The sequence below is a fragment of the Rhea americana genome, unplaced genomic scaffold (genome assembly GCF_003343005.1).
Source record: "Rhea americana isolate MKP2758 unplaced genomic scaffold, rheAme1 scaffold_200, whole genome shotgun sequence".
Classification (NCBI taxonomy): Eukaryota; Metazoa; Chordata; class Aves; order Rheiformes; family Rheidae; genus Rhea; species Rhea americana.
This window is the reverse complement of record NW_028186151.1, coordinates 1,083,483-1,111,137: the sequence shown is the minus strand read 5'-3', so window position 1 is coordinate 1,111,137 and position 27,655 is coordinate 1,083,483. Positions and strand designations below refer to the sequence as shown.

The following is a 27,655-nucleotide window of genomic DNA, read 5'->3' as shown; positions in this document are numbered from 1 at the left end:
CGAGGGAAGCAGACGCCCGCTCTGCCCTTCGCACGGCTCCGCGGAGCGGCACGCGCGAGCCGGCGCCGGCGCTGCCGGCTTTCCGGCTGGAAGGCAGCGGCGCGCGCGCGTGGGCCGGCAGCCACGTCCGCCCAGGGCAGCCTTGCAGCGGGCCCTGTTTCCCTCAGCGCTTGTTACAGAGCACGGTCGTGCCGTCCGTCAGGCTCTGCTTCTTACGTCGGAAAGTCTTTAGGAGCCCGTAGCGTTTGCACCAATACACTCTTCCTGCCAGAAGCAAAGTTAGTCGTTCAGGCTGCCCCAGAAGAACAGTTCAGTACCTGTGTTACTTGCATTAATTCATCAGAACTACTTTCCCCAGAGAATAAGTTGACCCTGTTGCAGAAATATTTCTTCCTCCTCCCTGCATCTTTTTCATGGTGAGAATTTGAGGGGTTTTTTTGTGGGACAAGAAGGAAGCAATGCCAGATTTTTTTGCAACCACTTGTTCTCATAAGATAAAGGAATAGGTTTTCTCCTGGGCACATGTTAGAGTCCAGCACAGAGGCCGCATTGCTTTGTAACTCACACATTGTAACTGGCACTAAAAGACATAATTTCCAATGAAAGCATCATAGTGTGATAGTAGAATTATAAAAATACTCAAGTGTATCACAACTTTAAACAGCTAGAACATAAAAGAAGCAAAAAAGTCACCATAATTTGCATAAGGATTTCATTACCTTGACAGTATCATTCATTTAACAGTAACAACGCAAAAATTCACCATATGCATTTCAATCAATATTTTATCCCTCTCTATATAATCAGCTCTGCCACGTGTATGTTATTTTAACTAAGAAAAGAGATTATGCCGAAATGATTCAATGTTAAGTATTTCAGTAGTGCAGGGTAGGTGCTGTTAAAGAATATGTGCACCCCGGGATATAAGCATATTCTTGCCTGTGACCATACCAGGTTATTTGCATTTCACATAAAACTCTACTCACTGCAATGATGGTGTGCTGGATATGTAAGAGGGTTTGATTATTTGTTATATATTATTCATATTTTAGCGAAGATTTGTAAATGTAAATGTCTTTTGCTTAAAAAAAAAAGGCAGTTTAAGGGAATCCTGAAAATAAGCTCAGCCACCTTTAAAGAAGTCAGACTCCAATACACTGTCTCTAGCAGAAAATGCCGCTTACGGAGAACGTGCAAGTCTGGTCCTCCCCCCTTGTGCTCCCCCCGCAGCCGCAAGCCCTGTATTAGGCCTGTTACCACGTACATCATACTCAGGCTTTTTAGCACCCACTGATGGACTTGCTGTCCGTGAGTTTGTCTAATCCCTTTCTGATCCTGCCGATCCCATCTGGCTCCCCAAGCTCTGCACCGCTCTGGAGAGATACACATGATCTGTTTTAAACCAATCTCCTGCCAGTTTAATCAAATGCCCCTAGGTCAATTACTGCAGGATTTGGTAAATAACAGTTAGGCCTTCAACTTATCCACCTTCTCTCTGATTTTGTAAACCTTGACCTTGCCCCCCACCCACCCTCCGGCCTTTTCTCCTCCACACCGATGACTCTCGGCCTTTTCAGCTGCCTTCTTACTGCAGTGCTCCATTCCCCGAATTACTGTCCCCTTTCTAGATCCTCTCTAACGCTATGTCCTTCTCCAGAAAAGCACGCAGTATTTAAGGTGTTTTATAGGGCAGAAAACTGATGCCCAGTTTTGCTCTCAGCATACTGCCGGATGGTGCTCAATAGTTTGCGGGTTTGGGAGCTGGCCCGGCCACTGAGCTGGTGATTTCAGAGGACTGCCAACGGCAGCGATTCCTTTCCTGCATCAAAACTGCCAGTTTTGAACTCAGCACCCTGTAAGCTTGAGCTGGATTATTTTCCCTTGATACCTTCCCTTCTGTTTCTCTACACGGAAGCTCTTTTTACCATCTTTTTGACCATTCACACCGGTTTTTGAGGGTCTTTGTCATTTGCGTGGCATTTGAACTCCCCAAATCACTGTGAATAATCTGCAAACTCAGCAGTTTCACTGTTTTATCCTTTCCTCAGGTCACTCGGTACTGCGATCTGGGCAACCCTCTCCTCTGCTGACTCTTCTCAGTCCCAGAAAAGGACTCTCCAGACCCAGCCTTTGCTTCAGGTCCTGCAACCGGCTTTCAGACCATCAGAGACCCTTTCCACCAATCCTACAGTAACTGGGTTTCTCTAATACCCTTTGAAGCAGGAAATATAAATACGTTGTGTCCATGGGATGGTCTTTATCTGTGTCCTCGAGGAAATCCAGCCGGTTAGCACAGCAGGATTTCTCTTACACAGGCCATGCTGACTTCTTCCCAACACAAGGAGTTCATTGCCATTCTCTCTTATGGCCTTGTAATTGCCGAGTGCCCCTTTTATACATATATCTTCAAGCAATCCCACCAATTCCCTAGCTAACTTCCTGCTTTTGATGTATCTAAAGAACTTTTTAAGTTCTTTAACGATTTTTAGCATCTCTTGAAGTGCACTCTTTATATTTTTTTAGGCCTCTTAATTTCCCATATACGTCTGTACTGCCATGTCTCTATATTGTACATCTATACTGTCACGTTCTCTAATCTCATTTAACATTTTCTGGTCATTATCCCGATTGGAGGTCAGCAGGACAGTCCTTGCAGGTGGACAGAGCCTGGCATTTCCACCCAAAGGGATGCTAAGGTTTTCCAGTCACGATTCTTAAACTGTTACCTTTATTTAATCCCACATATACACTCCCCTATGCCACATCCTACTCTATCATGCCTGTAAATTAGTGGCCTGGCAACACTGTAGCCAATTGATTATTCCTTTTTCAGCAGCCTCCTCCTGTCCCCAAAGGCTTCCCACTTCCTTGCATGTCTAATCCCTTCCCTCTGCTCTGTGGGCTCAGAGACTCTTAGGACTGCAGATCTCTGAAAATAAAATGTCCGCAAATCAAGGGAAAAAAAAAGTTTGGCACACGCCATGGAGCGAAGGAGAGTGCCTGGGAGGGGGGAGCAAAGACAGAGCTGAAGAGGCGCAGAGAGGACAGAAGAAAAATGGGGGTGATCTGCTGCAGTGCTCACAGTGAGCACACACTGCTCAGGAAAGGGCTGTCTGGGAGGTACCTACATGGCAGCAGATGGTGTCAGACGGCAAAGAGCAAATTCCCACCCACCAGCGGCCTCTAAAGTGCTAACGGCTGCATGCGATGGCGTGAACGCTTGGTGACAGCGCTGAGCACCACATACGGTGGGGAGAGAGAGGTGAGGCTGGCGCAGAGCAGAGCGGGGAAAACACACCAGCCTTTTAAAAAGCATCCGTGCCCGCTATGAAATGAAATTGTCGGGACGGCGGGACGTGGCTCCTGTCTGTACCCTTCACTGCTTGCTGACACCTTCCTCGGCAAACATTTCGGATAGCAATCACAAACCTACTCCACTACAGCAGCGTATACAGCGTATATAGAAGCAGGAGGGGCACACACGGCTCATGAGGTGCCCTCTACCTTTCCCAGCTATTCAAGGTCTCAGCTAAAACCTGCCTGATTGCAAGTATGCGATAATTACTGACACAGGTCTCACTACAAGAGCAAACCTGGTTAAAGCTAAGTTCAGTGGTTCCTCCACACTTGCTCTTTGCAAATTCAGTGGGTCTTCTTAATAAATTAAGAATTAAAGTACAAGCCCATGCAAACTGAGTTTTCTTTCTGAAGCTGCTTACTGCCAGGTAGAAATACTGTCAGACGAACCGCTTGATACAAGACGACCGGGACAAGCCAAGTCCCTCTGTCCTGTCCCCTGAAGTGCAACCAAAGACCAGAGGCATGTCTCGAGCTTAGGTCTCACAGCAGCTTAACCTGACCTAAATTCAAGCACTGCAGCTTCTCGTCTGCACCCCCGTACTCCTACTCTGTCTCTCACGCCAGCACCTCTACCTGTGCAACGGCCGAGGGAGCCGATACACAGAGCTGGCCTGAGTGAAACGCAAAAGCAAGGTAGTGTTTGGGCACGTTAGCTCCTGAACGGACTCGCTGTGTGGTCCCTGCTAGCACAGCACAGGCTGGGAGAAACCACAGCCAGGATGATGCAGGCCCAGCTTAAGTCGCCTTATGGTGCTGTGGAGCTCACCATTAGGGACCGAGTCCACACTGCTAAAATACACAGGCCTCTCGGGGCCCTCTTGCCGTGGGGCTGTCAGCCGATAGAAGAGTGGGGGTGGCAGAAAATAGCTGTAGGGGCAGTGATGATGGCAACTGCCTTTCTAATGGACCTACAGTGGCTTTTCCCTCCCATGGTGTGGAGGGAGACCAGGACCACGACCATACCAACCTTGGCTTCCAGTGTCGTGGAGCTGTGCCCTGCGCAGGAGGAAGGAGGAAGGAGGAAGAGCTTGGGAAATGGGAATAGAGCCAGGGAGGTATATTTTAGAGGCTGTTATGCAGATACATGCTGCTGGTGCTCAAAGGCAGAAGGCAAGTAGAGCACTTGGGGTTTTATCACAGACTGCTCAGAAGAGACAGCTAAGGGTGCCTGGGCATGTATGTTTACTTGTGTATTTTGTACTTTGCACAGTAAGGATGGAAAGTTCACTGTGGGAAGAGCTTGGAAGTTGTCCTAGGCTGGTCAGGCTAGTTTTCCTACCTCTTAGGCACAAGTTGGTCCAAGGGACATTTTGCACCTGGCACGTCCAGGAGCCTTATGAGTCTGGTTCAGCTGATCTCATTAACTACTCCAAGTTTGTTTTCTCAGATAATTATCAGGGGACATGAAAATCATCTCACTCCTCTGTCAAATGTGTTGCAAAAGAAGAGAAAGCATTGGCAGCTACTGCAGAGCAACGTAGCTTGCTACAGCTTGTGGCAGCAGCTGATATGGCCTTGATATATCATGCTCATGCTCTTGTCTCTCTCGGCTTCTTTTTAACAAGCTTGCTGGTAGAGAAGTTGAGCATAACTGCAGTGGATTTTCTGGCTCCTGCAAAAGCATCGAATGTACACTATAGGTATGGCTCAACTGCAGCTGCTACAAAGGGTCTATGTGCTCCTTAGGCCTAAATTACCTGAAAAACACACAAACTTTAGACCAAACTATTTAAAGAAGAACATATATGTCCTTTTCAAGCATCTGAGAAACTAAAATTTCAGCGGTGACTATACATTTGCATTTGACTATGTTTCCCTCTGGCTTGTGTTTGAGAGTGATTGGGGACTTGCTTGGTCAAGAGCAGTATTCAGAGGTCAATTCCTTAACATTTTTTTAAAAAGCAAATGACCTGCCTAGTCTTCTGACAGCCCTCCCCGTGGGCTAATCCAGCCTCACCTCTTGCCTCATACCTCCTGCTGTTCCTTGAACCGCAGCCAGCTCCCCTTGCTCAGCCGCATCTCCTATTTACAAAGCCCTTTGCCTCAACCTTTGTGCTCACTTGGAAGCGTAGACACCAGCCTGCCTGTGAGCGCTGGGCAAGCGCTGCAGAGCACGTGGAATGCAGAAATAAAATGAACAGCAGCAAACCTTAAAGCAGGAGCTGTTTTCACCCAGGCTCTCCAGGAACAAACAGCTGAACTACTAATGACGGTGTGTAATTTCTTACTGGAAGCATCACCTTCATTCTTAGAGAGTGGAGGGTGATGAGAAACGTGCTACGTTTTAAAAAATGGGGACATCAGAGGAAGTACAGATCAGTAAGCCTGACATCTCTGCTGCATAAATCAATAGAAACCACAATAAAGGGAAGAGAAGTCATGGAAAAATGCAGCGTGATTTTTGCAAAGAGACGTTTAAGCTCCAGAGCATCTGGCAGTTTTCCGTGGGAGTCAGCCAGGTTGACAGCGTTTGTTCAGGAACGCAAACCCCTTTGGCGAGCTCCCTGCTGGAAGAATTTAAGAACAGCCTGTGCTGGCCTCAGCAGAAAGGGTTTTGCACAGGAAAGCGGGGGGAGCAAGGCTAGAAGAAAACAAAGCGCAGGCAGGGATGGAAGAAGGCAGGCAGGACACCGGCCACCAACGCCGGGGCGGGGGGTGACCCAGTGCCGTTACCTCAGTGCATTGACCGGTGGGTTGCGGAGGCGGATGATGGCCACTGCGGCAGCAGCCGCCCTCGCGTACTGCGCCATGGCGAGCACCAGCAGCTCTGCTCCGCTCCGCCTGCTGCCAGGCCTGGCCTGGCCCCGCGGGGCGGTCCTGGGTGCCCGGCCTGTCACCGGGCAAGGGGCGGCCCCGCGGTGCTGGGACGCACCGCCCTGCCACAGTGGATGATACTTCTCTGCCTCACTCCGTCCCTGGACAGAGACCTGCGAGGTCTGAGCAGCCCTTGCCAGCAAAGACCAAGGCAAAGAAGACCCTGAGTGTCCCAGTCCCATCTCTGCCTTTGTCACCAGGTGGCCCACCTCACCCAGCAGTGGGCCGCTGCTCTTCCTTTTGCTGCCTGTGTACCTCTAGAAACCCCAGAGAGCCACAGGCTGCTGTGGGCTTAGGGCAATGAGTGCTGGACCTTTCTCTAGGTGGAGATCAATGAGAAATGGCTACACATTCCCTTACCCCAAGTTAACACATCACAGACTCTGCTGAAGCAGAGGTTAAAGAGATGCAATGACTAGGTTTGAAGATGTGGCTCCTGACAAGTTGTGGATGCTCAGTCTCTACACATTATTTTTATGTATAGCCCCTCAGTGCAATGACAAGATACAGACATGCCTTCTGGAAGGAGCAAGGAGGTATGAAAACAGGCAGCACAGACTCACTGAGCTAGTAATCCCCCTTTCATCACAAAGAAACACATACTCACCAAGTGATGTATTGCACCCCACATTCAAGCACAGCACAGAGAAATTCCCTCTGGGCTCTTAGGAGAGAAGTACATTATTGACCATCTTTCCTTGTGTTGAGCAGGGACGAGGCACTAATGGGTCCCCACACGTCAGAATTCCCCGGTAGCAGGGGAGTTCTTGGGAGTGTGAAGGTGCACCGAGGATAGGGAGCCGAGCTGGCTTTGACCCAGAGCCAAGACTGTGACGCTACAGTCACCAGAAAGGCTGCTAGGGTATAATTTAGCTGCAGACTTTCACTACAGATGTAACCAGTAGAACCAGAATTGTGGGGCAATTGTCAGAAAATGATGAGTTTTGTAAGAGCAACTTCTTATAGCATGCTGAAATACAAGTCTGAAAGCCTGGCAGGGTTATAGCATAGATGCACCCTTAGTTAGGATTTGCAGGGTTGTTTGATTTCAAATAATGCTCACATAATCCAGAACTTTTATAATACCTGTGTTAAAATACATTTGGAAAGCATGCTGCACATTATTGTTGCTTTATGAAATGCAACATGCACTTTGCATTTAAATAGAAACCATCTAACACAAGAGTTGATGCTGTTCAAAACTCTGCAAGAAACTAAGAGCCACATGATTTTTAGTTAATATAGAAAAACTAATATATCCTTTGGACTAAAATGTAATTTAAGGGAAAGTAAAAGGTTCTTCAGAGGAAAGATTCCTGGAGGCTGAAGAACTGACTACATTTCATATGCATCTGTTGGTGTCTGGTTGCCCTGTTACAGGACCATCCCTGGTGCAGGTGTTCAGGAACCAATACAAAAGATGTAAAGAGGATGCTACAAAAGCATCTGCTTATGGAGCTGTGTAAGGGACAAGCCAGGGCCAGTCCGCAGACCACCGTGAATCACAAAGTGAGCTCCACGGAGAAACCAACTAGCAACCAGTCGTGCTTCTCTCAGTGATGGGTATGTAAGCAGGCCCCTGTTTTCAGGGAGCTGAAAGGTGTCAGCTTAGTCTATTGGGTGGGCTGTAGTTTATCCTAATGAGCTTGAACTTCTCTGCTTGGTATGCTTTTATATTTCTTGGCCTTTAAAAGTCACCCACTGGGCAGGATGCCTGCAGCTCCTTCAACAGATCTGGAAGAGGTATTGATAACTTTAAAACTAGATTTATGTGTATGGAAAGGTCTGTGCTAAAATATAGCCTTCACTCAGAGCAACTACTGCCTTCCTCATTTTATTGCTATTGTGGGTGACCACTAGAACTCTTCTATAATGTTAAACCATGTAAATGTAAAAGTCTGGCTTTGTTTCTTATAGGAGGGATAATACTCTGCATTTTGCATGTAAAATTGTGTTTTAGGAGTGTACAAAGCCATACTTCGGAGCTGTGGGAGGGGGTTAACTGATCTGTTGTTTTCTCATTAACCAGAAGAAAACCAAAGCTCACTTTGTTGAGTTGTACTTTCTGTTTATAATTTACAGGTCTATTTAGTTATTTTTTAATAATGTAATTTCCAGAAATGTGAACAAGCAAGCAATTCTGAGCATGAATCCACACAAAAGAATTAATTATCAGAAAAAAAAAAAAAAAAGCTTATTGATTTTGCAGATTGATGAAAAGGTTCCAGTAAATAAGGCTTAATGTTACACTACTTTGTTTGCTAGAGGACAGCCCTACTGTGTTCTGTCTCTGGGACAGTGGATGCCATTTCAGACGTAAACTATGATCATGGAAGGTGCTTAAGCCTGCATAAAAGCCTGAGTAACCAACGGGTTTCTCTCAAATGAAGAAGCAGGCAGCAAGATAGTTTGTGGATATTCCTCTGAATGTTGCTAACTTTTGTCATCCCTCTGATTACTGGTCTTTTGATTAAATAGTAGAGGATAATACTCAGAAAACACACTGGGTACCCATTGCAATTCTGGAGAAGTGAAAGGCTTCTCAAGAGGAGAATATCAAATCCGTACTCTATTACTAGAAATGGAAATGAGGGGTATTCACCAAAGGACAGATTTAAATGAACACGCACTTTATGCTGTGGATAAAAGAAAAAGAACTCTGCTTCCTCCCAAGCAGGAGCGACATGAGTCTGTCAAGCCCCCTACAGCCTCCTGAAATCATCAGCCTTGTTGCAGAAGTACTGAATGGTACACACAAGTGCTTTACAAGAGGCTCAGGACTATCTTTCTTCCAGCAGCTCACTGATCCAAGGTACTTCAGAAGATGCAGCTTCATTTTGCTATAACCTTATTCACATAGAACAGGAATTCCGGAGAAATGACTATTAGACTAGTTTACCAAAACACATCCCTTTCTGACCCTAAAGGCATCTGGAGTGTCTGCAGTGATGTTCCAGCTGTTAGAATAATGTATTTCCACCGAAACTGCTTCCTAGGAACATGAAAGGTCCAACTAATTGCATCATAAAAATCTGAACCAAGGTTTTGTGGTAAAACCTGTGGTCATACTCCTGAGAAGGGTAAGAGCTCCAAAAACTCATCCTTTTCTGACAGCAGCTGGTCAGGCTTGAATTACACGCTGCTGTTGAAGTGGTGCAGAGGGCCTGCTAAATTTGCCCAGAGCTGTTTTCTGCTTTCCTTTTTACAGCTACAACTTTCTTGTTTGGGGGGCTTTTTTTCTTAATTGCTTGGTGTAAAAAGAGCTATTGGTGTCCTCATCCCTACAGTCTTTATCTAGTGCACAGTTTTCTGCTCCTGGCTAATATCTTCACCTATGGCAAAAGTTATCACTGATAAACTGCTGATCATAAAAGAGTTTTCAGAGTCCTGTGGCTATGCACACTCTAATGTGCTGTCCTTTGCTAAGTGTATGGTCCTTTTCCAAACTCAGCCTTCCAGATCCTCAGTGAGTTGGAGGAGCTCATTGCCTTGGGGCTGGCATATATGTAATTCTTCGAAAGGCATGGCTAGAGCTCTGAAAGCACGGCAACTACATCTACACAGCAATATTGTGGGCTGTAAAAAATCATCTCCTCTTAGAGTTTAAGTTTCCACTGAAGAGCCTCAGTCGTAGAATGCTGTTCAGTTGTAGAAGGTTGTTTTAGCAAAAAAGCTGCTAGAAGGGATAAGGACTTGTTTAAAAACTCTTCATCTTGACTGAGCATGCCACTTCGCTTTCAGCAAAAAGGGTTTTAAAAGTCTGGGAAACTTTTCCTCCTGTTCTGTCTTCTAGACCGAAGCCCGTGCATATTTAAATGCAGTACTTCTCACTGCTAATATGTACGTAAAGTCCTGGCTGATCCAGTAAGTCACTACTACTGTGCACCCTCTTCTAAGTGAGTTCCTTGTTTTCTTTTAAAATGCATTTATGCAGGTGTGGAAAGCAGAGTGACACAGCTTTCAGGCCAGGACAGCTTGCCTCATTTACTCCATCTTCGGTTTTCTGAAACCAAGTTACCCCTCCAAAACACACTACTACATCAGGTCTGTAAGATACATATGTATCTATAAATTTTTACAAAGCATGCAACAATAAAACCACTGACACCTTTGCACACACAAGCTGTTGCAATATATTTGTTAGCAAGGTACAAAAGCACGGTGTCTTGCATGGGCCTTTACGCTTTTCCATTGCGTGGGTCTCCTAGATCCCTCCTTGCCCAAGAAGTGTTATAACCACAGAGCGCCACTGATGCCCCGCTCACCAGAGCGGTCTGCACTCCTGAAAGCCTGCTCGCCTCAAGAGCTCGGGCAAGAAGAGGTGTCACGTTGTGAAAGGGGTCACAAGTGACACCAGCGCCCGCCTGCCCTTTGGGGCCCTGAGCCCCAAGATCTGCGAGCAGCTGAGCGCGAGGCAGCTGCCCAGCTGAAGGGGCTGCCCCTCCAGAGAGCAGCTCTCTCCTCATGCTATGGGTGACGTTCAGCATTTATTTCCCTCTGTACAACTCAGTGCAGAAATCATAGCAGCCATTCTCACATTTAAATTGCCTTATAAGAAGAAACATCATTTCAAATTAAAGATTTTACATCCCCCCTGCCAGAACAAGAGATCTGTCAGTTCTTTTTAATAGCCCATTTCCATTTGTGATTTTTAAGTTGCTCTATTTGCATGGTTTCAAAGCAACACCTCCTGGAAAGCTGTGGTACTGCTGTGCAAGCAGAGGCATCTTCTCATTGGATTTACGCAGGACAAAAAAGCAAGGTAACCAAGTGACCTTAGCACGCAAAACATGATTGGCATGACCTTCACAACTTCCACGGGAGGAAGAAATAAAAATGGGGAGCATGTTTCAGAGATTTTTTAACACAAGCTGTCACACAGGTATGATTTTTTTGTTTGTTTGTTTTGTCTTTGTTTACACTACATTTGCTAGTTTACACTGGACAACGTCACAAACAGCAGTACAGGACTTTATCCTGAAACCAGTCAAGTCAGTGGATAAAGGATGCTTACTGTCATCACCATATTCTGTAAAATGGACTTCAGTGTCTATCTGTGTCTTCTTCTCCTACTCTTGTCTCTCTCCCAGGGCAAAACTGACTGGCAGAAAAGTGTGAATGTTTCAGAAAAGTTTGTTAAATGTTTGAAATATCATATTCCCTCAGTGTTGAAGAAGTGCCACTATCTTTACAAACAAACATACATGCTACAAGAGACATGGAAGCATGAGAAAAAAACTGAAGAACCAGATTACAGGTCCCTTATTCACTGTATCTGCACATGGGTTATGGAAGCATTTTACTGTATTAGCATCAGCGTGAAACTGTACAATAAAGCAAAGCTGGGCATCCTATCCAGTTTGGCCACTGGATCCCAATATTTGGAAGTTAAAGGGTGAAAAATTATCTGATTATCGGGCTTGGTATCATCAGGTCTTTGAAAAGATAGAATTTCAGGTTATAGAAGAATGAGTGTTAACGTGAAGTGTGCCGGTGTGGGATGCTGTGGCCCTCGGTGCTTCGTTCAGCATGAATTCTCACAAGCTGGGATGCAGGAGCGTTTTAGTCAGGTGAAGGGCAGGAGGGAGATCTATGGCTCCGTGCTGGGGGGGAACACAGGCGGGCCCGCCCGGCACACCCCAGCACGGACAGGACTCGGTACACGGCCTGCGCGCAGGTCGCCAGCACCGCCCCGGCCCGCGACGGCCGACGGCCCCACGCCCTCCCCCTGCAACCAGCCCCCCGCCCGCCCAACGGCCGCCTCAACGGCCCCGCGCGCCCCGCCCAACGGCCGCCTCAACGGCCCCGCGCGCCCCGCCCAACGGCCGCCTCAACCGCCCCGCCCAACGGCCGCCTCAACCGCCCGCCCGCGGCGGCACTGCGCACGCGCGCCCCGCCCCCTCCCCAGGGCGGAAGTGACGGGGAGGGCGGGCCGCTGTTCGGGCTGGGGAGGCGCTGCCGGTGCGCGGACGCGGCGCCCAGGTAACGCGGCGGCGGCGCGGAGGAAAGAGGGGGGGGGAGACGGCGGCGGGTCCCCTCGCGTTGCCCGGGGAGGCCCTGCCGGGCGCTGGGGCTCTGCGGCTCGGAGGCTGCGTGGCGGCGCTGCGGCGGGGCCGGGCCCGGGGCGCCGTTGCGCGGGGCGCCGTTGCGCCCGCTGGGGCCGGAGCCTGCAGCGCAGCCGGGCAGCCGCGTCCCGCTCCGCTCCGCGCGCTGTCCCTGCCGTTGGCGCGCCTCGAGCCTGGCGTAGCTGGCGCTTATTTCAAGGCGCCAGGCGCGCATACCGAAACCCTGGGAGCTGCGCGGGTGCCTTGTTGTTTCCTCGCTCCTTAACGCACCGAGATGTTGCTAACGCCTGTAAAAAGCTCCTGAGCCAGCGGAGAGCCTGTAGGGTATTAAAGTCGAAGAAGGGAGCGTTTAGGTAAATCTTCTCCAGGCAGACTCTGAAGCAGATCGTGTCCGAGTCGAGACTCTGGTATCCACCATAATCCTGTCTGAGCAAAGCATATCAGAGGCTGCTGGTGGCTCAAAACAATCTGTGCAAACTCCCAGAGTGTTGTGTCTTGTTCAACTGAAAGGTCGATGCAGTAGTTCATATGCTTCTTTGATCTGATGTGGAGTTTGGAAAGTGGAAGGGGTGGCTTTAGCTGATGCTAAGCTTGCTTCGGGTGGACTCCCTGGCCTCGCTCACTGGAGCGAAACAAGGGGATAGCTGCTAAGTGCAGCACCTAAGCTGTGAGGGAGACAGCATCTCACCTCCTTCACTCAGAGGCAATTCCCCTGGCAGAATCTAGTACCTCAAACTTGCATGCATTGCTATCCATTCAGTAAAAATAAATAACACTTGAACGTGTAGTGCAATAAAAACAAACCCTCAGGAGAAAATGGATAGGAGCCTGTCATCCTCCTTCCCCGGGTGAGCTCTGTGGGAGCATTGCTAGTTGAAACTACAAAGACCATGTTATGGCTTCGCTTGCAGCTTTTTTTTTCTTTCCTGCTGTAGTTACACTAGTTCAGAGGTAGACTGGTGTTACCGTCCTGACCTTGTTCTCAAAGCAGCAGGAAATGCTTCCTTCTGCATTCACTCTGAGGTGGATTAAGGGTAAGCAAGCTGATCAAGCTGCCTATGTACCTGTATTAATGCTAGTCCCTATGAAAGGGAGAGGCAGGTCCACCCATTTTGGCAGCATCACAGATGAAAATCAGTTAAGCTGCTTGTGAAAGTGCACCCTGCGGCTGTGGTTCCCTGGACAGGGGAGCTGGCTTAGTAGTCTGTTTTCTCCTGAAACCAGAAGAACCTGCTCCCAGCTTTCCTCTTGCTCCTTGCCAGTACCTCTAGCTAAAAGCTGTGCAATACTACCTGTGTCTCTTGTTTTTATGTTGTAGCTAATTTTCTACCATTTTAGTAGGTTGAGTCAGCTTATAGAGGGGTCTGATGAGCGCTAGAAGTGACACTAGTTTAGTGGCAAAATGCTTGAGGACAGAAGTTTGTTAATTCATTTCATCACAGTCTGAAGTGTATACTCTCAAAGTGTTGAGAGAGTGCGTCTCCCTGGAAGGGTAAAGCTGCTTCCAGGTAAACGGATTCACCCTCTCCCCCTTGCTACTTTTTTACAAAACAAATACTTTTATTTTGTTTTTCTGAAAGGTTACCCTTTCGGTGGTAACCAAACTGGTGAATATTAACATTAGAATGTAAAGGATTAGGAAAGTAGAATTACGGAAGTCTTAAAAGTTGCATGTAGTGATTATCACTAATAACTACATTAGAATCATTAAAACAGATGTTCAGTTTTAGAGAACAAAAGCAATTTGCTAAATGTAAGGATGGGAGTACTAGCGAAAGAGATCACATTTAAACACAGTGAACAGGGGGATGAAGAACAGAAATGGGTGTAGTAAACAAGATATTACTCTTTGCTCATTTTCAATCTGAGCTGTGTTTTAGAGTTGTTCTTGATGTTAGAAAGATCTCTATCCAGAGACATAATTGAAGATGAGAATATTATAATGACTTGTCAAAGGCATGCAAAGAATATTTTGGGGATGTAAAGAGTTTGCTTAACTTTACAAAGATTAAGAGCAATCTGCATTAAGAAAATCTTTTGTTTACTGTAGCATTTTAAAGTCTATATTAATAAAGCAGTTCCTATATTTTGTTCAGCTATTTAGCAGGAAATAAATGCTGCTTACTCTAAGGCCCAGGAGTTTTATGTAAACCTTTGTGATAGAACTTAATAGGTTAACTGCAGTGTTTAAAATGCTTTCTCTTGAAAAATACTGAATTGCCAGAACTTGGTATGGTCCGGTTTTAAATGACTTTTGCACTCTGGCTTCTGCTACTTTCTTGAACCTGTTCTGCAAGGTGCGTATCACATTACTTAGATCTCCTTTTATGGAAGCGTTTCTTTTAGGTCCTTTATTAAGTTTACTGAAACCTAATCTAACTGCTGTCCTTGTAGAATTTATCAATACAGCTTCTCATAAAGTAGATAAATTGTTGTTTGTTATCTTTGGTTACAAAGGCTAGTGTAAGATTTAATAAATTACTATATCAGATACTCTAGGCAAGGTCTCAACAGTACAGTGCTTAAGTTAAATATTGACTTACTGTATAGGACTTTGGTCTAGCGTAACCCCCACCAAGCATTGCTTGCTGCAGCCAAGAGGGAAGTATTGTTGCAAAGATAACAACAACTTAAGAATTACCCCCCTCCAAATTGAAGGCGGCCTAGCTGTGCACAAAAACTTCTTTCCTAAACAGTGAACAATCCCAGGCGAGTCTCAGCTGGGGAATGCTTTTAACTGATTAAATGTGGCATTTAAACAACTCACTCCTCTGTCTTCTCTTTCCTATTTCTGTAGATTAAAAATTAATTAAAATACCAAGGAAAGTGGGAGTTAGAATGTAAAAAATGTAATTTTTCTTTTTGCAGTGCAGTCTTATGCTAAACAATGGTTTATGCATATGTAGCTAACTTGTGCCCAGTGGCAGTAGTGTATTTGTCTGCAGCGTGAGGTGAGTAGGTAATTTAAGTTTGTACCTGGAGGAGTGGTAGTGACCCTTCCATGTCACTCTGTATGTAGTGAAATGGCCAGCGTTTGGCGTCTCATAGCTGGTGCCAAGTCTGGGTGAAGTTGGTTGGTCTTTCCTAATCTTGCTCACGCTTAGTTATACTGAAACATACCTTGAGCTGAAGAAATTTTGTGTGCAGATAGGCCAGTTATCAATAAAATCTTGCCTCTCGGACCATTCCTCCCAGTGTAGGGGGCTTTTGGGGTTTTGCACATATGTTATAATTTGGAAAAAACAAAAAAAAGAGAGATGTATCTGATAAAATGCACAAAGACCTGATCTGCATATGCACCCAAAATGTATACACACATACATATGTGTTTTTTTATATATATAAATATTAAACAAAAAAAAAAAAAAAACAAAAAAAACCTTCCATTCTTGCGATTAATTCTTTCAAACATCAACCAAATGTGACTGATTTTTGCCTGCTCCTTGCCTCTTTCTTTGCTGTTTTGACCTTTCTTGCAGAGTCTAAAACCTGGTTGATAAAATTCCTTCAAAATAGAAGAATTCTTCTGGAACTGACAAGATTAGGTGCATTTCTCTATGGTATGGTGTGTCTCACTTTTGACTGCTTTGCTATGGGGAGCTCAGCATGTGATACTGAGAGGAGTATATTTTGTAAAACTCTTTTTTTTTCTCTAGTTAAGAGGCTTTATACATGGGAGGTGTCCCAGACAATTCTTACTTGCCAGTAGGAAATAGGATTTTCAAATAGATGGAGAGATTGTTAGCAAAAATATAGCTGGTCCTATATGGTGCTTTTGGTGAAGGAATTTCTGCATGTTCTAACAGTAAAATATTTTGAGCAATTTGTACGAGTGAGGAGGAATTAACTTATTTTGTGTCTTGAGTAAGTTAGTTTGCTGTCATAATCTGATTCTAGGAAGATTTTCTCCTGTATGCTATTCAAAGACAATTGGCTGTCATGCATCTTCATTTGCTATAAACTGAGATTTTTTGTTTGATGGAAGGTACACTTTCTTTTTGGTGCAAGATTGGTTTGATGAATCCTACCTTTTTATTTATTCACTTTGAAACCATTTCTCTAAATGTAGTAGACATAAATTGTCCCTGACCCACTCTGGTTATTCTAGAATTTGCTTTTACAGACCTGTCTATGAGGAGCCCATGGAATAAGTGGTTCAGGATTTTTCTAGTGTTCTTGTCAACTTTTTCCACTTTATGAATTTAAAGTCATAATGAGGTTCATCAACAGGTATATTTACATTAAAATCCTAATTTCAAATGTGCATGGTTGTTCAGAGTGTCTGAGATCAAGATTTAGACTGAGCTCCAGATGGTGGTCAGAGGATTACTTTGAGAGCTGATTATGAATGTGCTTTGTGTAAGTCTCAGCCTAATTAAACAGTTACATCACAAAGATTTTTTTAATAATGATTCATCAGGTAATTTAGGGAAAAGGATATCTTTTAAACTTTTCAATGAAGCTTGTTTTCTGCTCTCCCATCTGGCTCATACTGAGTTGTACCCCGGCGCTTGCAGGCTATTTTAGTGGACTTTCATTTCCTGACTCTGAAAATGAGATCGGCGACCGCTTTGAAGAGTGGATGTCTTCTCTGCCTGCGTGGCCTGCATTGCTACTTGGATCCATCCGCGGAGTGACTAGGTGGCCGTGGTGTGACCTCTGAGCAAAGCCCAGTCTGTGGTCTGTTCAAACTTAGACTTCATTGAGCGTGCGCGCGCTGTTTTTGGAGTATCCTAGTGAAAAGGTGGCCAGCCTAACCTCAAAGCCAAGCAAATAGGAGTGTAGCAGTGTTTGGTGTCACTGTACTGGTCGGCTGTTGGCTGCTGCTCTGCCAGAGAGCACCCTGTGTCACTGCAGGGAGGTGCTGGGGATCATCCAGCACCAAGCTGATGAGAAAAGGTTCTTTGTGCTCCTTTTGTCTAGTATTGTTGCCAGGAAACGTTGAGGTTTTTGGAAGTGTGCGCTGTTGCTTTTTTGGCTTGACAGATTAGCTTCATTCATAAATGAAGACCACGTGCTCCTGGCGTCTGTGGCTCTGGATCACTGTGCCACCATACCTTGCCAGGCTGGGTTTTCAGCAGCTTATTTGGTGCCCAGTGCTGTGGCTGCAACAGTTTTGGCCTTGCCAGACACAGGAGGACTTGGTCCCAAAAGGGATGAAAGACTTCTCTCACTTATCCCTCTGTATTTCTGGACTACTCGGAGATCCCCCAGGAGATCACAGTTTCCACTGGCATGGTGTATCCAGCACTGGCTTTCAATTAGCCAAACATTTATGTATTGGTGGAGGTGGAGAAAACATAGTGCTGGGGGTCTCATGCTGGTGTTACCAGAAGGAGATGATTTCTGAGTTTTCCTTTACATCAGCTACTTTCTTCCTGGTTTTCTTGTGACAATTTGAACTCTAAAATCTGAGGTGTTGTGCAGTGGCTTTAGGACCTCTGTTGGGGAATGTTTGAATGCTGTAGTCCCAGGGTTGCTGGGAAGACTCTGGTCTTTCCACATCTTCCCAAGTGGAAAAAGGGAGACCTGCAGTGGTCTCATATTTGGGCCAGCAGGAGGAAAACACTTGATGGAGAATATAAAGCAGGGTGAAGTTTAAAGCTCTGCTGTTGCCTCAGTGCAAAGTGTAATTGACTGGTTGCAGCCAGTGTTACTTCGTAATCTGCTGGAATGGTAGGGTGCAGGAGGGGTTTATTATGCCTCTCTGTGAAGGTTTCTATGTTATATAGCTGACCAAGAGTACTTTGACCTTCCTGGTGCACTTATAAATGCAGCACTTCTTTTTTATAGGTTCTCTAGATTCCTCAGGGTACAATGTCCTGTAGTTTGGACATGTTCTACTCTCTGTAACTGGAGGAAATGCTAGTGTTGCTTAGGTGATTTGATGTGTTCTCACTGTTGGAGACATTTCTCCTGCAACCTTGTGGGGCAGAGGACTGAGTAAAGATGTTGACTCTAAGCCAGGAATACTGTTTTCCTGGTCTATTACCTGTTGCCCCTTTTGTGGGATTAAGAGCTACTGGGGAGAGATAGTGAAAACTGTCATGGGGAACTGTTTAGTGCAGTCGAGTTTGAGAGCTCAGTGAGATGACCAGGTAGATGGCCATCTGAAGAGATAGCAGTATACAAATGTACTAGCCCTCGGAGCCATAGGGAATGTTTGCAGAGTCATCTTCCGTGTCTAGGGCCACTACATACAAATCACAACAGACAGAGCCGTCGTGGTGTCCCTAACAGATGACGGGTTGGTGTTGGTTTCCTTTTCCTTTTGTCAGGAAGCAGCTGATCTGTGGGGCCAGTGCATCAAATTTGATGCTGAGCTTACTGTTTTCCCAAGATTCTGAATGCAGCCAAGATCATTCCCCAGACTCTGTGAGATTTGGTCAGTGCCCTCTTCAGAAACCACGATACCTTGAAGTTGATCTCTTTGCCTTGATTTCCACCAGGAATTGTCAGTAGTTCAAGTTGACTACAGCTCAGGGTCTTGGAGACGTGATGCATTGTGTTGTCAGATGATACTTGCATAATTTTGCTGATTCCCTCCTGGCCAGGGTGATTTTGACCCTGGGACCTTCTGCTGTCAATAAGTAAAATGCAGGGGATGGGATCAAAAGGGGCTTTTGATAATACAGTGTAATTCTCAGCTTTGTCAGCAGTTGGGCTTTAGATAAGTTGTTGTTCTCCCCATACAACCTTTAGGCTAAATTCTCAATGTGCTACTGTAATGCAGATAATAAATGTGAACTGTGAGGGTCAAAGAGGTAAAGAAAGAAGCTCTTGCTGCCTCTCTTGAATTCTGGCAATATAGTTATTCAGTAACTGTACCCATGGGGTTGGTTTCAGGTAACTTTTCAGTGTGCCCTTTAAACAGAAGGAAAATGTAATGTTTATGTAACATAGTATCTTTGAGAGCTGTATTTTAAATTGTAGTTCTTTTTAGATGTCCAGAATACCAGTTTACAAGAGGAACAGCGAAGAGGTCTAACTACAAAAACTGATGGACTATTACATCATTCAAAAATGAGCCAATTCATGCTTTTCTTCTGGAAACTAAAATGTCTTGAAGGTGAGTAGATCTTGTTTCTGTGACAAATGTGCTTTTCAGTGTCTTGGGCCTTGACCATAAGTCTTCCCAAAGACTGGGCTGTCCTCATTTCAGCTTAGTGTGCATCTGTCTTTCTGGGATGGCACAGCCCATAGAAACATGCTTTTTTCATTGGAAAAAAATATCTAACAAGTAGGTATGTTTTCTACTGTATCAATTAATTATGTTTAATTTGGAAATGTTTGAGAACTTGAGTGTTTAGGCAAAGAGGTGATTTATTTGGATTTTTAAATTTTAAGTTTGTAACATAAAGTTTTGTTTAATTTGGTGCATATATTTAATTAAGCAAGCCATTTTGAAGTTTTGTTCCAGCAGTATCTCAAGTGGTATTATCACTGCTCAGAGAAGCTGAAAAAGAGTGCCTGCTGTCAAAGATGATAAATCAGTTCCCCCAAAGTACAGAACATGCTTGAGCGAAATTTAATCAGAATGTTTTGTAGAGTTTGTGTTTTGTGTTATTTTTGTACTTGGCCCCTTAGGGCTGTAGACAGTGACTGTACACTATTCTTTTATAAAACCCTTTAACTGTAATAACAAATCAAAATGGAAATATCATGTAAGTACTGCTCCCAATATTGAAATAAAAGTAAAGGATTTTTGAGACAAACAATTAAGATTTAAAATACTTAATTCTGATTTTAACTAGGCTACTTCCTCCTTTATAATACTCTTGAGTGGTAAATTTGTTTTTCCACTAGTTGCTTCACTGATAATTACTTTTTAAAAATATAAACAACATAGTGCCTATTAATTCAAGCTAGTAGTGGAGTGGAAGTAAGCTGTGACAAATGTGTCTAGGTGATTACCAAGTGTCATTCTGTCTGCACAGAAATTATTTCAGAGTGTCCAGTGCTGGAGCCACAGGCCTCTGGTGCATAAATACTTTCCAGCGTGAGAAGCAGGCCCAGGAGAGATTTACCTACACTTTGAAAACTGAATTCAGTTTTCCTGTGTTTTTGCAGACTTGAAGCTCAGTATCTCTTTATCTTTGCTATTTCTTAAGTCTTTGTGTATGTGGAATGCTGGTGAGCATCTCATGAGTGTAATACTCGACAGAGATAGGAGAGGATGCAGTGTTGGGGGGGGCATTACTAGTCAAGAAAGAAAAGACTCATTGTAGCTGGCAAGAGGAATACTGTTTACATCATCTGTGTTATTCGGTCTCTGCTGTTATCTGTGTGGTTCTGAATCAAGGGATGGAAAACTACACCCAAACCAAAAAGTGTTGGTCTATTCTAAAAAGCTTCTCTTGTATCAACTAATTGCCTATATTTTCTAAGAGTCCTCTTCATATTCATTGTATGTTGCGATGTGCATTCCTCCCAGCTGTGTATGGCGAAAAGGTAATATTTAAAGGCTCAAAAGTACAAACCAAGGACCACTGAGTATCTTTTTTGCCAGCTTTGATGACTGAGTTGTGCATTTCTCTGTAACATATAGTTAGGTTCTGAGGACTCCTTGAAGACTTCAAATAGGTGATTGCTATTAATGTTTCAAACTTCCTGCTTGAAAATGTGAATGGTAGTCTAATGGTACAGAATAGTTGTATATATTAAGATTTTTATGTATAAGTTGAGTGTTTCCCATGTGTAATTTACAGATTTTTTGCTGTACTGTGTTTACAGTCAAAGCATTCAAAACACACTTGAAGTGAAACTTGTAGTGCCCTGGTTTCCACGTTATGCATTCTTTATATGTAAATGGTTTGTGAATAGTTGCATATATGCATAATGATTTTCAATTACTTTGGGGGAAAGGATCTTTTAAAAAACAGTCTATGAATTCTGTACCAGTTACTATCTGTATATTAATCTCCAATATTAAAAAGATCATCTTGTGACATTTGAGTGATTGCAAAAGTCAATAGCTACAACAGGTGCTGTTTATATCTGCATGTCTCGAAGGTAGAGATGCCATCTGTGAATCCTTTTGTCAGAACAGCTGAGAACTAGGGAATCTCATTTGGAATATTTATTCTGGTGTAGTCTGTCCTTTTCTATTGATATGAATCAATAGAAATAGCAGTTCTTCCTTTTACTCTCTCTCCTTTCTTCTACTTTCTCATAGTTTCTTCTGAAAATTGCAAATTTCATCTGTGGGGAAAGATTGTGTGACAGGGTAAAGACAGACTGAGCGTGAAAAAAGGATTTTTCTTGCTATATTTTTCTTTATTCTCAATGCTCAGGAAGAGCTGAGCTCCCCCTGCTTTCCCAAGCTCTACTATCACCTGATCAAGCACAGGTCAGCAAGCCTGAATGGTTGGATCCTCCTCTGTGTGAGTTATTGGGTAGATACCAGATCGTGTTGGTGTTTCTGATACTGTCTGCCTGAAGTACTTGCTCCTGTTGACTTGCCAAGTTCATTCTTGCTGTCAAAACCCTAGCTGTTTCTCTCTGCGCAGGACCTTCCTACTGTTTGCAGTGGTAGAGATCTCTGCTGGAGCTAATAGCTTGTTTGATCTTGTTAGAGCATGTTTTCAGCAGTCGCTGGAAAATACTTGGAGATGTTTCCAGCAAAATGGTTAGTACCGATTCTTGTCTTGACAGATACAGCATCGCGATTTACCAGATGGCCTGCAAGCCAGATTTGGTCTGTGCTCTGGTTGCATCCCTTCTGCAGGACAATACACCAGCGAATGTGCTGCTCTGGTCTCCTGTGGGAAGACCAGAGCACACAATGCTTTGAGATGTTATAGAGCAGGGGGTGGTCAGAGCTCATTGCTGCCTTGCTGCTCTTAGGGGCAGCTGGCTGCTGCATTTGGGTTTTAGGGCTGGAGAGATCTGAGTTGTGCTCCTCAGGCATCTGTTGTAGTCCTGAGTAGTGATATGCTCGTTGAAGAAATTTGCAGCTCATGTAGAGGGACCAGACACCTCAAATATTCCTGCGCATTAGGAAGCTCTACTGCGGAGGGACTAATACATATTATCCACTGGCTCATGTAGGCACCCTGAGACTAGCTTCCAGCGCACATGCTTCCAGATGTTGGATCAATGCTAGATTATTGCTCAGGCTGTGGATTTGTGTCCATTTTTAGTGTGAGTGAGACTGTGGCAGACTTGTATCCTAAGCATAAGACCTTGGATAGGGAGAGTGGTCTCTGTTAGCCTTTCTCCTTTGCTCCTCTGTCCTTGATAAGTTAGCAACTTTGGCCTTATTAGACTTGAAAATGCCCCAGTATTTCTAGAGTAAATTTCTTTTTGCTCTCTCAGAGAATTTGCCACCAGAATCTTTGACTAAATGTAGGCATCTTAGGCAAAAATTCACAAACTGGAGACTGTCCACTGAGAATCAGTTGGCCTCATTGCCATGCCTGGGTGAGGGAACATTGTCAGTGCTGGGTGACTATGAGATGATACGGGAAGAGCTTTCCGTCAGAGACTAAAGTTGTGAAGGAGAACTACATAAGCTTTCATATGTTCCTTTGCTGCTACTGGTGTTTTTACCAGGGCATTGGTTATCCCTTTCTGTCAAGAGGATCTCTTCCAACTGTCTCCAGAGGTCCTTAAAGAAGTTCAGCTATTTAGGAGGATATCTGTGTGATGTTTTTTCCCCGACACTTATCATTTTCAAGGTAAAGAAACCGGCATATGTGATGCTGAAATCAGAAGGATTTGATGTTATAAACTGAAAGTGCAATAGCAGCAATCAGCCATGGCACAAGTAGTGGAAGCGACCTAGGACATAACAGCAAGTTTCCTGTAAGTCGATCAGACTCTTTGCCACATTGAGTTTATAGTTTTTGTCCGAGTTACTACAGTGAATTACTTGCTTGGTAGATATGTATATAAAAACTTTTTTGGGGATATTTCATTTGCTGTGTTGGAAACAATCTGGTTTTCTTTGACCAGTGAAGTATTATCACTGTGGACTGATAGGATTCGTTTAATGTACAAGGAAGCTGTCCTATCGGTACCAGTCCAAGTGTGCTGTCTTTACAAATGCGAGTCTGCAGCCCAGTTTAGTTAGAGAGTGAGTGTCCGGACTGAAGGCTGCAGCATGCCTTTCTTTTATTGAGGTGTGCTATTAAGAAAATGGTAAGCAGAGCACGTTAAGCTGTGATTTAGTTAAGGTAGTAAACTGTAAAAACCTTGTAACCCATAGGAGGGGAAAAAGGAGGTATCGCTTCAGATACTCTTGTTGTTTCCAGCTTTCTGAGTGTAACAATTTTATTCTTACCTTGTATTTTCCCTAAATCTTAAATATTTTTACATTACATGGATACATTTTTAAAAAGTTGGTTACATTATGATCATGTGTTAGGGTTAGATACAGGAGAATAAAAGAGGTACAGCATTCAACTCATTGTATACTTGTCAGCTACCATTATTTAAGTGTCTGTGTGATATCTTATCAAATGAAATGATACTGTTTCTCAAGCACACTGCACTTGCCATCTTGAAGTAGAATTACATTTCTACTACACTTGCATGCTTGCTCAGCACATCCAAGTAAAGGATAAGTTTAATACACACAAACTACACATTTGCTAGGCCCACAAAAAACTTTGTCTCCCTTCTGCAGTGCCTAAATGTTGCCCTATTAGTTATTTTGAAACAGCTATGTTTTGAAAAATACTCAACTGTTCTGTTCAGATGCATGTCACCACAATTTATTCTTCCTTGCAATCTAAATACTGTCTGTGAGTTGATGTATCTTTTTAATCTTAGTTCAAGTGGAGCTCTGATTTGATCTTTTAATTTAAACAGCTGTGGTGAAAGCAGCCAGGTTATGCTGAAGTCGCATTTGATGCTAATGAATAGAGTCAGTTTATCCATCTTCCGTTCATTCTTAAGCCACAGTGAAAGTGGAATAAGCTAAATTTTCTGGTTGTTCTTCACGCCTTTTTGTCCCGAGTAGGAAAAAATTAAGCTGTATTGACCTCTTTCTGACATGTGCTATTAGTAAAGATGAGGGCAGAGAAAGACTTACTCAAAATAAATGAAGTAGATATTGGTCTTTTTAAAGTTGTTATTAATGTGATACTTTATTGCTCCAGTTAAAGCCCCAGCCTATGAAGGAAGACGCAGGCAATCTCAGCTGCTGTTCTATCTACCAACATGTGGTACTTGGTTTCAAATTTTTGTTCTGACCTTTGAAACTCTCTATCGCATAGGTTTTGAGCGGTGGCTCCGAATGATTGCAGTACATCTTATGGCAGGGTTTGTGCTGCCCTTCACCTATATGTCCATACATCAAAAAGGCTTGCAGTAAACTAGAGGATTTTGAAGTATTGACACCATGTATACCTTTGCAAGTATTGCTGTGTGCCTCTTGGAGAGAGGATCGTAATTATCCATGGAAACAGAGAGAAATGGGGTCTTTCGTAAACACTGCTAGACATAATACCGCAGAGTGTCAGAGGACAAAAAATTGCCTGCTGATCCAGTGGATGTGCCAATGTTATTTATTGTATGTTGATAATAGCAAGGAAAATGGGGCAGACCTTTAGCTGCAAGTTGTCTGTGTTTAAGTGGTGCTGACCTTGTCTTTATCGCAGTAAGGGCTGCAAATTCGTTTTCCCAGAGTTGTGCTGTGGATGAGAAGATGAATTTGACAGCTTGTGGTATGGGGCACTATCCCCTTCGTTCGCGCCAGAGGTCTGCCTGCAAACTTTAATCCTGACACTGGCTGGTGCCTGAAATGCTCTTCTCCTGTGCTAATGGGAGGGGGGGGGAATTAGAGGACATGCAGATAAAACAAATGGATTATGCATTTGCGTTGTCTGTTTTAGCTGTAGCTCATGAAGTAAAACCTGGGTGTGTGTTGTTCCCCATGCAAAAGCTAACTGGGAATGTGCTGCTACTTTTTAGCTTTTCTGCTGAGTTTGGAAAACTGAGCTATATGGTTTTAAATTGATTGTGTTTACTGCTTAGATGACAGTGAAGAAAGGAATGGCTTAAGACTGTTTGACAAAATGTTGTAGCAGAGGATATTTGTTCTCAGTCCATTTAATTCCAAGTTTAATACAACTCCTAGCTACTTAGGCTTTGGTGCATTCTTGCTTTGGGGGGCAGGTTTAGCTCAGTTGGTTAGAGCGTGATGCTGTTAATGTCAAGGTCACGGGTTCAATCCCCATATGGGCTACGCCGAGGGTTGGACTAGATGATCTCCAGAGGTCCCTTCCAACCTTACCGTTCTGTGATTCTCTGCTGTGTATTTCCTGAACTTGTGCGTGCTCTGCTATCCAAAAGCAAGGTTATACTGATATCTTTACTTGCTCTACCATTTATTGCTATTGGCCTTCAGTTAGCTCTTTTATTTCCAGCATCAGGTTGGGCAAGGTGCAGATGACAAAATGAGCTGGTGCTTAATTCTTCGCTTGTGAATGGGGAAGTATTGCACACTGAGAGCCTGAACAGTGTGACTTCGTGGTAAACTCAAATCATGGCAGTTTTTGTTGCACATGTAGACCCCAGGGAATTGAAACCAACCTTGGTTTTGTCTGCCAGAAGGGTTATACTTAAAAAAAAAAAAAAAAAACTTAGCTAGTGTGACTCAAAGCAAAGGCTTTTCTGGATGCATGTTTCTTCTAGAAAGTAATAATGTGCTTATCTAGCATGCTGTTGCTTGCAGTTAAAGAGATTGGTCGTTTATGGGTAGTGCCATCTGAGACACGCAAGTGATTTGCTTTCTCCCAGTACAGAAGAGGAAGCTCAAGTGTGTTGTTTCAGCACTAGAAATGCCAAAGCTCTACAGTGGAGTAAGTGTCTGCCATTACAGGCTTTCACTTTGTGTTTTTACTCTGAAAAGAGCTCGTATCTTCAGTGGTGCCCACTCTGTGCACTGCTGCTGTTATAGATGAGTCGCACAAAACTCATGGTCTCTGCTTTGTATGGAATCACTTTGCATCCCTCTAAAAATGCATGGGTGCACTGGTGTTGAGCACTGGATGATACAAAGTTAAGGGCTGAGTTTGAAAAGAGCAGGGCTTTTTGTTGTGTCCTGGCCACTTGCATCTTGGTGAGTATACTCTGCTCTTGCATTTTTGGTGGGATATTCTAGCATAGATTAAAACAAATGGGACGATATTCATGTTTAGAAAGTCAGGCCTTTTAGTTCCATGCCTAAACTAGTCGATAGTATTCAGCATTTTATAGTAATATTTGCTAAGATTTCTGTTGTAAGGTATTATAAATGCTTCAGCATATTCCTTAAATAGCTGAAATAAATATCTTGCCTGACTATGCTTTAGTGTTGGATAGAAATTGAACTTACTAGGATCTCTTGGAAAGATGTTGTTAAATGAAGTTTGTATGTCGCATATAGCAGTGAACGGTTTTCCGTTTTTCTAACACTGAATTATTTGTATGCAAAAAGGAAGTATATATCTCTAGCTGTAAGTACAATTACTATAGACACATCCAGTGAAAATGGCCAATTTTGTTAAAACATGAATTTAAGGGAGTGTTAGAATGGTTGCCTGGGGCTTCAGTATGACTTTTCAGTGCTCTGGATGTTTAATACAGAATACCCTCACTACTAGGACAGTAGAGCCCAGAATAAATTTCCTTGTCCCAGTTAAGTCAAGAACTATTAAAGCAGAGGTAGTAGGGTTTTAACAAGAGGAGGAAAAAGGGCGAGGAAAGTGTCAGCTCTCACTCTTGGTGGTGAGAGAGAAAAGTACACGAATGTACCAGAAGTCAGGACTGGAGAAGTGTAAGCAGTAGTTACTGGTGGAAATAGAAAATAAACTGATGTTGTTAACAGTCAGCCGACTGCCTGTGAGAAGAAATGAGGCCGTCCGCTAGGGGAATGGATATTCCCCTCCGCTTCGTAAGGAGCTCAGCGTTGCGTTTGAGGCTTTATCTGCAGGAATCACTATTGATAGTGGTGTATTTTTTAGTCTCCCATCAGCAATCTAGTTGATATTTGAAATTACGAATTTGAAAAATGACTGTTTCAAATATTGGCGTGACTTCACGTTTGATCAGTGGGCATGCCCTCACGGCTTACACTTGTCTCTTACCCTCACCGGTGGTTGATGTGGCAGGATCCACACAAAAAGGGTCCAGGAAGCAGAAGCCAGCTTCAAAAGCCACCCTGCCTCATTTAATGATCCAGCGATTCCCTTTGACAAATGAATTTTGAATGTAATAGTCCTGGGTAACTCATTTATTATCAGTGCTGTCCTACCTTAGTCCATATTAGGGATCTTTGGTATGACACTCTTACCAAAATGAAAAGACTCACAAGTTTGTTCAGGCTTGCAGGAGAAATTACCACAAGGCCTAGGGAACAGACTTCCACTGCGTGGGTTTCCTCGTGCTGAATTTATGGTATGTCTGGAGCCTGAGGAAGCTGCTCTTGC

At 44.0% G+C, this 27,655-nt stretch overlaps 2 protein-coding genes across 5 annotated transcripts in view; one reads left to right on the top strand and one right to left on the bottom strand.

Moving 5' to 3' along the window:
- The window catches only part of EHHADH (enoyl-CoA hydratase and 3-hydroxyacyl CoA dehydrogenase), a 25,943-nt gene extending 19,832 nt beyond the window's left edge, over window positions 1-6,111 (bottom strand). The window contains exon 1 of the mRNA XM_085303905.1: window positions 6,034-6,111. Within this exon, the coding sequence (XP_085160031.1) occupies window positions 6,034-6,110 (77 nt within the window). The 5' untranslated portion in view covers window position 6,111. The remainder of the gene's footprint in view (window positions 1-6,033) is intronic.
- A 5,981-nt stretch (window positions 6,112-12,092) lies between these two features.
- The window catches only part of MAP3K13 (mitogen-activated protein kinase kinase kinase 13), a 74,629-nt gene continuing 59,066 nt past the window's right edge, over window positions 12,093-27,655 (top strand). For 2 of the 4 annotated variants that reach the window (XM_085303909.1, XM_085303913.1), the window contains exons 1-2: window positions 12,093-12,156; window positions 19,183-19,308. The gene's annotated coding sequence lies outside the window, so the exon portion shown is untranslated. Of the gene's footprint in view, window positions 12,157-16,879; window positions 16,920-19,182; window positions 19,309-23,004; window positions 23,046-27,655 lie in introns of those variants that run through there. The other 2 variants (XM_085303910.1, XM_085303911.1) reach the window with 2 other exon arrangements.